Below are 13,472 nucleotides of genomic sequence, written 5' to 3' on the forward strand. Positions count from 1 at the left end.
ATGAGAGAGCGCGCTAAGAGAGCGGAAAATTGTATTGTTGTGAAATTCGAACGTGGTGCGCGACTTGCGGCGTTTTTCTCACAAATTTCTGTGAAAATTACTTAAGAATCTCATAATGGGCAATACTAAAAAGTACAGTGTACTTAGGAGGAGCCAAAGAAACTCCCGGTGAGTCGAAATATAGCGTAAAATCATTAATTTGAGAAGAAAAAGGAAACCAATGAAAGTATTCTATTCAGAACACTCTCTCCTCAAGCCTTCCAACCGATTCAACTCAATAATTCTTAATAATTACTTTATTATTTATAATTCCAATAATGTACTTGCCTTCACATTCAATCAATATTTGTCCAGAGAATAGTAAAATTGCTAATAAAAATCTGTTTGATACTTCAATGTAAACGACACAAAAATTTGGCTATGCAAATAGTTTATACTGAGAAAAAATAGAATAAAAAGTACACTCATAAAATCTTGTAAAACAAGCTGAAGATGAACTAGCTGGAGGAACGTTCTAATAAAGCACATTTAATAAAGAATATAGCAAACCAGATCCTTAAAAAAGTATCTTACATAAATACACGTAGGCTAAGTGTGCCAAATTCCGGCCAGCTTGCAATTCCGGCCACCTTTTTTGTTCCTCGAATTTTCATGAATTTTTAGTTTTTACATACTCCAGAGATTATACAATGCAAAAGAATATCAAAAAATGAAACTTCGACAAACGAGATGACGTGAAAAAGACATGAATTCCCGAAGGGCAAGGAACTATGAGAATGAAAGTGGCCGAAATAGGGCACCAAAGTTATTCTACATTTTTATTCATTTTAAAATGTAATAAGAATGATTTTAAAGTAAATAAAGACGATAAACTGTCTACAAGGTTCTATAAGCAACACTCCTTAAGTAGAAGGAATGAAAAAAATCAATTTCTATTAAATATATTACATTTCAAACTTGAGACTTTGACGCTTGCATGCAACTATGCCGAAATTTGGCACACTTACCCTAATACTTTAATTTAAAATCCAAAAGGGAACTTTACTCCAATTTTAAGTTTTCTGCGTCTTAGCAAGACCACCCGAAATAAAATCGAAGCTATAACATATTTCCATGATAGGGGAAGTTTTTTAGGCCTCGCACCCTTCGGACAGACTCTGGCTCCGAACACTGGCAGATCCATTAAAGGAATATTGGAAAAATATATGAAGTGTTTGAAGCCAGAGTTTGTGCGAAACCTGAAACAATTCCCTTGCTAGTTTGACAAAAAACTGTGTCCGATTTTGTATTTTTCAATTGTCCAGATAGGTTCCACTTATTCTACAGTGTCTCTGATATATTTCACTACCAGAATCGATACCAATATGAAATTTTTTAATTCTATTGCAATGCATGGATTATATGAAAATTGTTTTAAATACAGTGAAAGACGCTTTTGAATTACATTTCCTGTAAGAAAACTGCCTCATCATGTGAAAAAATTAATATTTATGATTCGCACGTACACGACAGTCACAAAAATCACCATTACTAATGATACCAAAGTCTTTTCCACTAGTAAATCGACACGTTTTATATGGAGGGTAGGCCACCTAAAATCGTCCTACTATTCTACCTAAAGTAGGGCTATTCTCCCTATTTGTATATAATATTTATCTAATTGTAGAAGTAATAAAACCCGCTATAAGCAACAAAGCAAAAATCCCGTTCTTTCTAAACAATAGTTTCCTTCTTAGGAAACCTCTGAGGTTGGTTAAGACGGTCAAGCTAGAATCTTATAGGATTAATAGAAACGAATAGGTATGATAATAAAGAAAGGGAGAACTCTCTCTTCTTGGCGGACCGTCGTGCAGTACAGACGTGTTTAGGATTAGTTCCTCGCGGTCAGTGTGAAGCCCACCCCAGTTTATAGCTGTGAATAGTAGAGCGAATCTTGGGTATCCTGAGCATATAGTAGAGTCTCGCTATAGTCCATATTTGGTTTCAAATTTGACACTTGGGTCGCACTATAGTCCATGTAATTTTTTAAAATTATCAACGATTTTTAGTAGACTCTTCGATATCCGGCTGACTGGGGGACAAAATGACATTTAGGTTTTTTGAATGATCAACGGTTTTTCTATTTTGTGCAGTATGAATTTATTTTCTGTCTGACAAAGAAAAAGAGAATTTTCTTCATAGTGTGCTTATGTTGCATTTTTTATCACAATTATGTATTAAAAACTTCGATACAATGTTAATAATACTTTAATTCACTCTGGACAAACTTCATGTTTAGTGAAAATAATTTTGAATATATCAACCGCCAGTGTTTGGCAGCTGTCACCCGGATATCGAAGTGCTGGATATCGAAGAGTCTACTGTATTGAAATTGCTCGACGGCTTCCACTTTCTTTGCGATTGTGGTACTTGTCCTTGCTCTCTTCATTGTGGATCACAATTATCACAACTACTCAATAAAGTTTGCCAAAAATATTAAAATAATTATGCATGTCGCATATTAAAAAACATAACCTAACTTAAAATCAGTGTTTTGAAATCAACGGTCAATAAATTGTGGACTATAGAGCGATGGCCTATAGCGAGACTCTACTGTAGTAACGCCTCCGCCATGCACGGTAAAAACTTTTGGACACTGTCCAAAATATTGGAACAAGTTTTCCTTGGAACAAATTTTTTTGGAATCAATTTGTACCTAGAGAAGATATTTGTTTGTTCCAAAAAGTTTTCTTTACAGTTTCGTTACAAAATGCAGTTACAATTTTGTTAAAATTTTCTTTTGGAACCGTTTTGATACAGTGGAATGTCTACAAATTTGAGTTGATTTCGTTTTATACAAATTTGTTCCCGAAATTTGGAACAGAATTTGTTGCACTCGGCTGTTTTGTTCCCACTGTCAGGAACAAATTGGTACATATTTTTATAACAATATTATTCCTACATCTGTAACATATTTGTTCCAAAAATTTTCGGTGTCCGTGGACGAGGTAATTTTTTGAACGAAATTGTTACTCATATGGGGAATCTTTTTGTTCCCATTGTCGGGAACAAATCCGTGTAAGTGATTTCGTCTTACAGTTAAGGCCTATATTTCAGTCGAGATGGATTTTATACAGTTTTATACAGATGCGTGCATGACGAAATCATATGCGAGTGCTGGCAGCAAGAGGGGAAGGGAATATCGAAATAAAAAAGTGAAACCATGTAGCACGAAAATTGCCACAGATTTGGCGTCATCTTCACTTCGGTGACGGGTGACTGAGTGTGAGAGGAGGGATACGCTTTTATACTATACGAGCTATTTATATTGGAACAAATTCCTTACTAATATTGGGTATCTTTTTGTTCCTCCTAGAAGGTACAAATTTGTTCCAAAAATTATGGTGTCCGTGGACGGGCTAATTTTTGGAACAAATACGTGCCGAAATTTTTTACCATGTGGTTCACTCGTGGCCCTGCCTAGAACCCCCTGAGCTACTACTCTGATCCTATATGCAGTTTGCTATCTCTGTTCTACCACCCTTACAAATCCCAGTGTCAGCAACACGTGCCCTTTCACAGTAGACTCTCTCAAATTCGGGCATTTGGGACCGAAATGTCACCTGAATTAGAGAGAAATTCGAGCATCAAACTGTTTGAAATGCAACGGTTTTTTGTTTATCTGCTAAATGTGGTCACATTTTTAAGAGCAAATGTCACATCCTGTTAATGATATTAAATAATGAAATTATTCTGGCACAATGTCCCGTAAATGACGTAGAATTTCCAGACATGACTTATTATTATTTTTTTCTTATACAGGCATAGGATTGGTAGTCCCATGCCTTTCAAGTACAGTGAAAGCTTACTGGATGAAGTTCGAACTCCTTTAATGCCAGACCAGTTTTTGGCGATCTAAAGGGATTCGAACCCGTAACATTTGCATCATAGAGCAAGCACTTTACTACTTGATAGAATGACTGTCCATGGCTTATGCTAACCTTGTCTTCCCGATGTGTTTTTTAAAATAGCAAAAATACTTACAATCTCATCCAGAAACTAAACACGTAACCCTTCGAAAGTCGGGTAAAATTGTGAACACATAAATCACCAAAATGTCCATACATCGTTCACTTCTCCAAACGGTTGAATTTTTGTTCTATATCAAACCTGAGACTTAAATTACTTATTCGATGATATTATCATTCAAGGACAAACATGAATATTTTATGAAAAAGGAATTTTATTGGCCTTTAAATAATTAACTATAAATATCGATATTCTAGGAATAATTATAAGATTCCGCATATTTTCATTTCATTTTTTGTGAAATCTTCTTAAGAATTTACAGATACGTGACAGAAATACCAACGCATATAAATTTATGTAGGTTTTTCTAGTTTATGATTGTGTGTCATTAACACAAAGAGATGAACGACTGGTGTGCTTAGAAAAAAATGTTCTCCAATTCATTTTTTGTTGCTTCGATTTGTTAATGAAGGTCAATGTAAAAGAGGCAGATGGTGCTAAAAGTCGCGTTTTGATGATTTGAGTTACAAAAATGCTTTAGCAAATAGAACACAATACGTACTATTCTCTATTTCTTCTTCTGCTCTGAACTTTTTTCCAGTATATGCGAAATAAAACAGCCATTCAACCGAATCATATTGAGGCAAAACTTTTCAATGTGCTTATGGTTCTAATTCAAACATTCTGTGCAGTTCCATAATCACGATTTTTCAGCGTTGTGTCTGCTTTCGATTTATATGCTGTATAAGCCCAAAAAGGGACAATAACTAATTTTATCTATCTTTTACGAATAAAAAAAAAATCATAATCACTGCTTAATTTGTTTATCAATTTATGTGGAACTTCGGCAGCATAAACATATGGTCTAACAAAATGATAAATAATCTTTTTAAAATTGTAAACAATTCGATTTTTCATTAGGTACCTAAAACTATGTCGTTTAAATACTTTTCTTAAAAAATGATTTAATCTGAACTTCTTACATTTCTAAGATGGTTACAAGAGAAATAAAAATTTCTCAAAATTAATTTCACTACACAAAACATTTTAAATTAATTTAGCAAAATTAAATGTTCTATAGCACAATAATTCAGTACTAAAAAACTCATGAGTTGATATGACTAATTTGCCCCACTTTACAACAATTAATTTTTTTTTATGATATGTCTTACAAAACCCAACAACTTTCAGCAGCGTTCAAAGTTCACTTCATTATTGCTAAAACTTGGGAAATCCAACAGGCAGATTCTGTATTTTTTACTGCTCGAACTCCACAGAAAGAGAGTATTTTATAATCCCTAGATTTTGAGTGTTATATATATTTCGATTCCTTAAGGAGTCATATTTTGGTAGAATTTTGGAAGTCCGAAGTTTTGAGTTTAGAGCCCAAACGGTTAGAGATAGAGACTTGGGGTTTTGGATCTTCAGGGTACCGCCCCTATAAAGTATACCAGGGACCATTAACATGCCGCTCACTTTCTCTGCATCCCTCATCTTTGCCGGCAAAACCATGATTTTTGGGAATGCTGGAAAACGCGTCGGGCGACTTTTTTTCATTTTTGGATATATTTTAGAAGTTACGAAGGCGGACATTTCGTTCTGATACGAAAATCCCGTTGAATCATACCTTATAACGGTTTTTTTAAGGTCAAATGCTAAAAAGACTTATGAGCGTATTTCTCAACCGAGTGGTATAATGTTTGGACTCTCTCTCTCTCTTCTTTTTATGTTTTTGGCTGTCAGACTCAATCAGGTCCATATAGCCATTTCGCTCACTCTTATTTACACATACGAGTTCCATCTGTTTTTCTTTTTTTTCCCATATGTTTGTTCCTCTCATCTCTCCTTATCATTTTTCTTTTTGCTCCATCACAAATCCTTTTTGCTCCCTTATCTTTTATCATACTTCCTTCTTGATATATTTTTGCGTTCAGTTTGTAGCTTTCAAGGACGGTGAAAAACTGTTTTCCAATTATTCACCGGACGCGCTTCGATCAAGGATCGAACCGAGGGCCTCTGCGTCACAAAGCCAACACTTTGCCTATTGAGCTACCGAGACCCCTATGTTTGGACTCGTTGGAAAGGTTTTGGAATTTCTGACAAGCCTGAATCTGAACCTATAGCAACCGGTTAAGAACTGGTAATGAACCTTTTCTTTTTCCCCTTTCCTCGTTAAACACGACAAAAGAGTAAGAAAAAGCCTGTAAGGAAACATTTTCGCTCTTTGCCATCGGAGGTTGGTCACCAACTCTGAGACAGCGGCGGACGCATAGTAGGAACAAGTGAAAACTTGTTATAGTCAATCTTGCAGATGTCCTCTGCAAGATCGACCACTCACATTCTTAATGTATTTATTTTGGAGTGGTGTAAAACACGAAAAACTTTTCGAAGTGCATTTGCATATAATATCGATCAGCTGATGGTATTATCGTTCAGTCGATGCTTGTAATATCGATCAAGGAAAAAATGGGTTTTACACGTACCATCAGGGAATGTGAATATATATTTTATATTTTCCGATAAAATAAAAAAAAAATAGATAATTCAAATACTTAAGCTTTAATTTCCAAAGGGAACAGTCAAAATAATTTAATACACCACTAAATTGTTTGAAATTTTCAACTTCCTGCACAACATTTGCACACTGTCGAGAAGTTAATCCTTGGTAACTGGGTGACCAACAATAGCCCGTGAAAGGACCCAAGCTTCCAGCGATTCCTCGTATTCTCTTGAAAGGACTGCAGAAGCGCCGATACGTATTTCTTTCGGACTGGGTCCCTTCAACTTCCCATACAGTGTTCCGTGTCCGTACCATTCCGTACGGCACATTGTATATCCGAGCTGCCTTTCTAATACTAAGTCCATTCCTGGCATACTCAAGGGCATTTGCCATTTCATCATCCCGGTATTGAAGACGTTTTTTTTGGTGTTTTTGCTGAAGAAAAAAGTGATCGATATTCCATACATCAGAATTTGAGATCATTGATCACAGAAAACCTCTTATTACGCTCAACTAACAGTACTTACCTATAAAATCTTCATATCGCTTCTCTGGAAATTACAAGGGGCCAACTCACTTTTTGGCGATTTTGAGGTTTTAATGCACTCAGACAGAGAATTTAATAAAATTTAAGATGATATAAGTCAATAAATTTCGTTATTAGAAAAGTTTTTCAAAATTTTACTCTTTATGATTGCTTGCGCGGTTTTATTTGAAGTCAAGGGGCACAAAATAGATTTATCGTTCAAATTTTTGTGAAACAAGGGACTAACTCAAGCAAGTTGATCCCGTGTCATTCTAATTTCATGAAAATTTGCTCATCATTTAGAATGACAAAGAGCTAACTCATAAAAAAACATATGTTGAAAGGTAAAAATATGTATGTTTTGATGTTTATAATAATGCTCATACAAATAGAAAAGAACTAAATTGTTTTTATTAACATACTTAATTGAGATAATTATTTATACAAAGTTGAATCTTTCATGCAGTCTCCTGAAAAATGGCTCAGATTGAGTTGGTCCCTTGTAATTTCCAAGGAGCGATATATAAGTTTCAATCCTTAATTAGTTTCTAATATCTATGCGATTGTACCGATAAGAAGCGCACAAACTGTTCAATTCACTGACAAAACTGACTGTATTTGCTTACGACAAATGGCAGCAAAGTGAATTTTTGGAATGACTACTATTGTAATTTTGTGCACATATTTTAAAAAATCACTTGTGCAAATATTACCGGAAAAAATGTGAAAGTTTTTATTTGACATCGTGAAACATAAAATAATTAAACAATCATATAATAATTAAGGTTCATGTAGAAAAATTATTCTTTTTATCCATAAATTGGAAGAGAAGTCGATATTACAAGCATCGCTTGATCGATTTAGAAGCGTTTTGATAATACCAGAGTCTACCCTAATGGGGGCTAACGTAGACACATGATGGCAAATAAATCCAATACCAGGGGTCCATCAAGCCTAATTAAAACTGAAGCTATTTTTCACTTTTCTTTGTAATAATTTTGCAGCTATTGCACCGCGACTTAAACAAATTTGCTCGTAGTTCTTGTATAATTTTGGCGAACATTATGAAATATGTATTTTTAGATAGCTTTTAATGCACGATTTCGAAATATATCAGACTGATAAGTCAATTCTCTTTAGGAAAAAACTGGACCAATAGTCTTCAGTGCCTCTATGCAAAAACGTATGGAAAAATGAAATGTCGAGAGGCCCCTGTCCAATACAGTCTTTCGGATAACTAGCTAAAGTAAATTTTTGTAAAGTTCAGTAGGGGCAGTATGAGTACAGGGATTAAATTAAGCAGAGGCTAAGATGTTGTTAGGTGTTTTACTCATGATTCACTCAAGCATCTGTGGCGATCTTTGTGTAAAGATGAGCGCGATTAGCGATGCTTATCTACAGATTTACACAGATTTGTCGATTTTGCCTTTCATATGTTGGATGATTTTGACTTTAATCACTTCGGCTAAGGTCTGCATTAGATAGTGGGTGGGTGCACTGGGTTGTTCTATATATATTTCTTTATTCTCATATAACCCCATATATTCATTAACATCAATCTAATTATCTAAGCATCTTTTCATGTTTATTATACGCAAACCAAAATCTTATTTTCTGATAATTTAGCTTCTGATAATTTAGAAACAATATTTTTGATTTCCGATTTTGATGATAGCGTCTTGTGTCTTGTATGCTTTTGATAACTTAATAGCTCGCGCTTTAGCCAAATGATGAAATAGAAATTAGGACAAAGATGTTTTGACACAGTTTGATTGCTTCATTGAGTGTTTAAAATCTTCATATTAAGAAAATTTGATCTTGAACTTGATCTTGGTTTAAGAATTGAGGCATATGCCTCCAAGTTCTTGAAAAATGAATCTCTTCAAGGAATTCTGCGCGCGAAATCTCAATTTCTGTCTAACTTCACTCATCTTTCACAATTTGACTTCAAAGTAACGACCACTACTACATGTGACTTTCTTCTCTATTGTAGTTCATATTAGAATATAGGAAGAATTATATTTTTCCTAATTTAACTCCTTTCACTTTTTTTTCCGTGGAATGTGTCATAGTCCAAAAATAGCCCTAAATTCGTGCGTTTGCGTGAAGAATATGAGTGAATGAGAATGGGGCGCCCATCCGTAGAAACAGTTCATAAGACACTAACATTCGATGTGGGGTATTTATCAGTCGGCCTTTCCGAAATTGCTAGATTAACAAGTGATAGATATAGATATGGCCGAATGAGATACAAGAATTTTCTACTATTTTATCGCACAGTCTTTGAAAAAATGCCAATAGTCGCGCAAGAGCAGTGAAAGTAAACAGACGCTTTTTGCATGCCGTTTTCTCCCAAAAAATATTGATAATTCTTGTGAAATACAAGTGTTCTTGAACCCTAGTGGTTTTTTTTGCCAATCTTCCCTAAATCTTCTTTTTCGGTTCTTCCTATTAATTTAAGTGTGAAGAAAAATGAAAAAGAACTATAACCTCAATAATTTTCCCGAAGAAAATGACCAGAAAGATTTGGACAATGGGAAAGCTATCAACGGAACGTAAGAAAATTCAACTTTTTTTGCCTAAAATAGATTAGGAATAATAAATTTGTTTATGCGTAAAGAAAGTCCTTGACGAATCGATATTTTTATGTTAATAAACCATGCGTAGAGGATATACAGTACCATTGTAGAAACTACCCTCATTTTTATATTTAGTTCAAATCCTGATCCTTTTTTTCGAAAGCCTTCTGTAGAAAATCCTGTTTTGTACGCATTTTCTCTATTACAATTTCATCATGAATGTACAATTTTTTGCCACTCATCGCAATCGTCATACCATTTTTGAGATTACTTTTATGACTTACCTTTATCATGTGCCCCAGTGTTCGCCACCTTTTCCCTCTCGCAGCTTGTGATTGATAACAAACATCATATTGATCTGATAAATATTTCATGTGGGTAACGTTGGAGAGCATAAAACACTTAAAGACTCTTCCGTGTCGCACATGGTTTTTTTCTTTTTGGGGATTTCACAATCTGACTACACAAACTTCCTTCCAATACGCCAAATTTATGAATTAAAATGTTTAAGACAAACTCCTAAATAGAAGTACAAAATGATTTCAGCTCCATTATCTTGCCCTATGGCCTTGTTTATTAATTTTTTGGGTGTGATAATGGTCCGAAATCCCGGCTTAACAAGTTATTGCAACTCATTTTGCACATTTATTTAAGATCGTATTCCATTGATTGATTTCATAAGGAAATGACTTTATAACTGAGAGTAGGAATTTTGAAATGCAACGGAAAATTCAAACAATAGAATGTTATCAATTCTTTTAAATGACCTTCAATGCTAGATAAAGTTCAATTTTTAAATAATAAAAGAAAAATAATATACAAATAGATTGAAAATCGAAAAGAAATTGAGTGACTATCAAAGATAACTAAGCTTGCTTACAAAACCAAAAAAAAGGAAAGTCATTGACAAGGGTTTTGTCAAATGGACTTGTTTCATTTCGTCAGCGTTTAGGTTTTATGGCCTCTACAAATTGGGAACGTTTTTCGTCAAAAATTGCTTTCTTGAAAAAAAAAAAAAAAAACGACAGCAATACTCGCAGTACTACTAGGTGCAAACGTCAAAATTGTGTCAAAAATGCATTTTTTTAAGAAAATTATTCCCAATGTGGAGAGACCTTTAGAGGCGTAGCAAATCTGCGAGACTTGTCACTTGTCAGCTAAACATTAAGTATTTAATAAGCACTTAATTCAATGGTTTAATTTTAAGTGGTTTTAGACCAACTATTTACCAAGTGTACGAAAGTGAAAAAAAACGAATAACACCTTATCTTGAAATAAAGTATTGGATGATTGCATAAGTTCGTGGGACTTTTTCACGCAAGTCGTTAAGGGGTATCCCGTAGCTTACCTCCACCATTTTCACGCTTACTTTTTTACTTTTTTGCTTGTACTAGAAAGACTATAGTGTCTTACATCCCTCTAATGCCAAGTATCGTTCAAATAGGTCGATATGTCCTTTGGAGGACTTTACCAAAATGTAGACTGATGGTGTATTTGCAGCATTTAATGTTAAGCAAATTTTGGAAAGGTCCAAGTGATGGACTTCCTCGGAAAAGCATTTTGGGCGTTTATTTAGATCATGCTCTTGCTCTTAGAATGATTAAAAGGTGTTTTGGAGAATTCCAAAATAGGGATTTCGAAATATCGACTCCATTTTAAACGGCCTCTAACATTCATGGCAATATTGTGAGTATCATAGCGGAAGAAAATTTATGAATAACAATTAAAGAGATTGTTAAGTTGTTGGACAACAATAATTTCATCGTATTTTGCTGCTGAGAAAAGCTTTGATACGCTTAAAAGTGCGATACATGGGTGCCACATTTTTTCACTGAAACCGCATTGAGGAACCGCATGAGGAACCGCATTGAATTCAGGGAATGTAGCCATTTATCTACTGATATGCTGTAATGAAGAATTTTTTATGGATCGATTGGTGACGGGTGATAAGAAATAGATCTAATAGAACAATATGCAGCGGAAAAAGTCTTGGAAAGAAAAAGTCAACCTTCTTGCAAAAGCTAATTTGCATAAATTGTAAATTTGATGGGATTCCTGGGAAATTAATCATTTTGACCTATTTCCATGCGATGAAACAATCACAGAAGATAAGCACTGTGCCTAATTCGTTAGATTCAATGCGCTTACTTAATAAGAACATCCGATTTTGGTCAAAAGAAAGGACATGATCTTCCAAAATGACAACACTAAATCGTGCTACTAATAACAGACGCTGTCAAAATTACAGGAGTTGCAATAGGAAATTCTCCAGAAGTTGGAATATTCATCAGATATTGAACTTTCAGAATATCATTTGTTCCAATCTCTGCACAACAGTTTGGTGTGCAAAAATATGAATTCTGCTCAAGTTGTCAAAAACGACCTTGCGAGCTCTCTTTAAGAAAAAACAGGCTCTTCCTTAAAAAATGGAATTGATAGGCTTATACATCTTTCGCGGACAAGTGTTAAGATCAATGGAGACTATATCCTTGATTATACAAATAATATTTCTAAAAGAAAAAATGTGTTGAAATTAACATTTGGGAGTCCTACGAACTTATGCAATCATCCAATACATCTTTTAACAAAAAAAAAATGTTTTGAAAGCCATAGTATTAGTTCTCTTTAACCATGTCTATTAAAATTCTGAGTTTGCAAGATTTCGATAATATTATCAATAACAGTTCAATTCAATTCAATTTGAAGTTTATTTCATGATCAAAGATACAGTGCTGTTCGTATTTAAGGCTATAAGAGAAATTCATACGAGAATTCTTATACACTTGCAGAATCCGTTTTCATGTCAGGGTCTTTGTAGAGAACATAAAAAAATAAGAAGAAAACAATATTGTTAAGGGTTCAGGAAATATTTAGAATTAACAAATGACAGTATTCGATCCGATCACCTAAGTTTCCAGGTCATAATTTTTTCAAGGACTGAGGCAGTTCAACCGACTGACGCGTCGTTTGAACCAAGGACCTCTATGTCATAGATCCAAAATTCTATTTCCTAGCCATAAGATTGAAATGTATGATACGTATGATACAAAGAGAGTCCAATGTACATATCACTTATTGGAGATGGCCTACAATAAGATGCAAAGTCTAAGACTATGAAGTAGCGGTCCTGATAAAGGATTATTATTAATCGTATCAAGATATTGTATTACAAGGGAATCATTTTTACAATGTCCATATCCCGTGTTGGAAGAATCTGCTAAGTCCATTGTAGACCGCCCAGGAGCGCCTTCCTCGCATTGTGTATGCTTCTTCCATGCTCCCGGAGTTGTTGGGCGTAGGCGGTGCATTATATAACGTTATTAACATATGAAAATTGTCTAAATAAGACATTCAGATCTTTGCACCGGGTAGAACTCGAACTCACAACAGTAAGTCGAGCCGGAGAATCGATCCGCCTAAGAGCCAACGGTCTTGCCTATTGCGCCACTGATTCTCCTCTGATAAAGGATGCAATTCTGTATATAAACCATAAGGTCAATAAATCACTAGTTCAGCCTCACCTTAAATCTTGCCTTGTTACTACCTCGGATGCCACAGAGCCACAGTCTTGCACAGTGAAACTTAAGAGTGAATGCGATTAAAATTGTGAGAATTGAATGAAAATTGAGTAGTTTGTTAGAGGTTTTACATAAATTTCTGCTTCCTAATTAAGGACAGTTGTATTTCATTAAAAGCAAGACTTGTAATTAATAAGTATTCGTTATGTAGGACCTTCGTGCCTAATGAGAAATCTCCTGAAGAACCAGCAGAAGAGGAGAAGCCAGATGACGTTAAACCCTTGAACTTCTTTTCTCTGGTAAAAACTACCGATATTTATCCTTTAAAAGAACCCTTCTTA

The 13,472-nt window shown here is 34.6% G+C and overlaps 1 protein-coding gene across 2 annotated transcripts in view; it reads left to right on the forward strand.

Annotated features, from left to right (window-relative positions):
- The window catches only part of LOC129802948 (ATP-dependent translocase ABCB1), a 21,949-nt gene continuing 8,477 nt past the window's right edge, over nt 1-13,472 (forward strand). The window contains exons 1-2 of one of the 2 annotated variants that reach the window (XM_055849197.1): nt 1-168; nt 13,343-13,430. In XM_055849197.1, coding sequence (XP_055705172.1) covers nt 116-168; nt 13,343-13,430 — 141 coding nt within the window. In that variant the 5' untranslated portion in view covers nt 1-115. Of the gene's footprint in view, nt 169-9,312; nt 9,590-13,342; nt 13,431-13,472 lie in introns of those variants that run through there. The other variant, XM_055849196.1, reaches the window with a different exon arrangement.

This window comes from Phlebotomus papatasi, chromosome 2, assembly GCF_024763615.1.
Source record: "Phlebotomus papatasi isolate M1 chromosome 2, Ppap_2.1, whole genome shotgun sequence".
NCBI lineage: Eukaryota > Metazoa > Arthropoda > Insecta > Diptera > Psychodidae > Phlebotomus > Phlebotomus papatasi.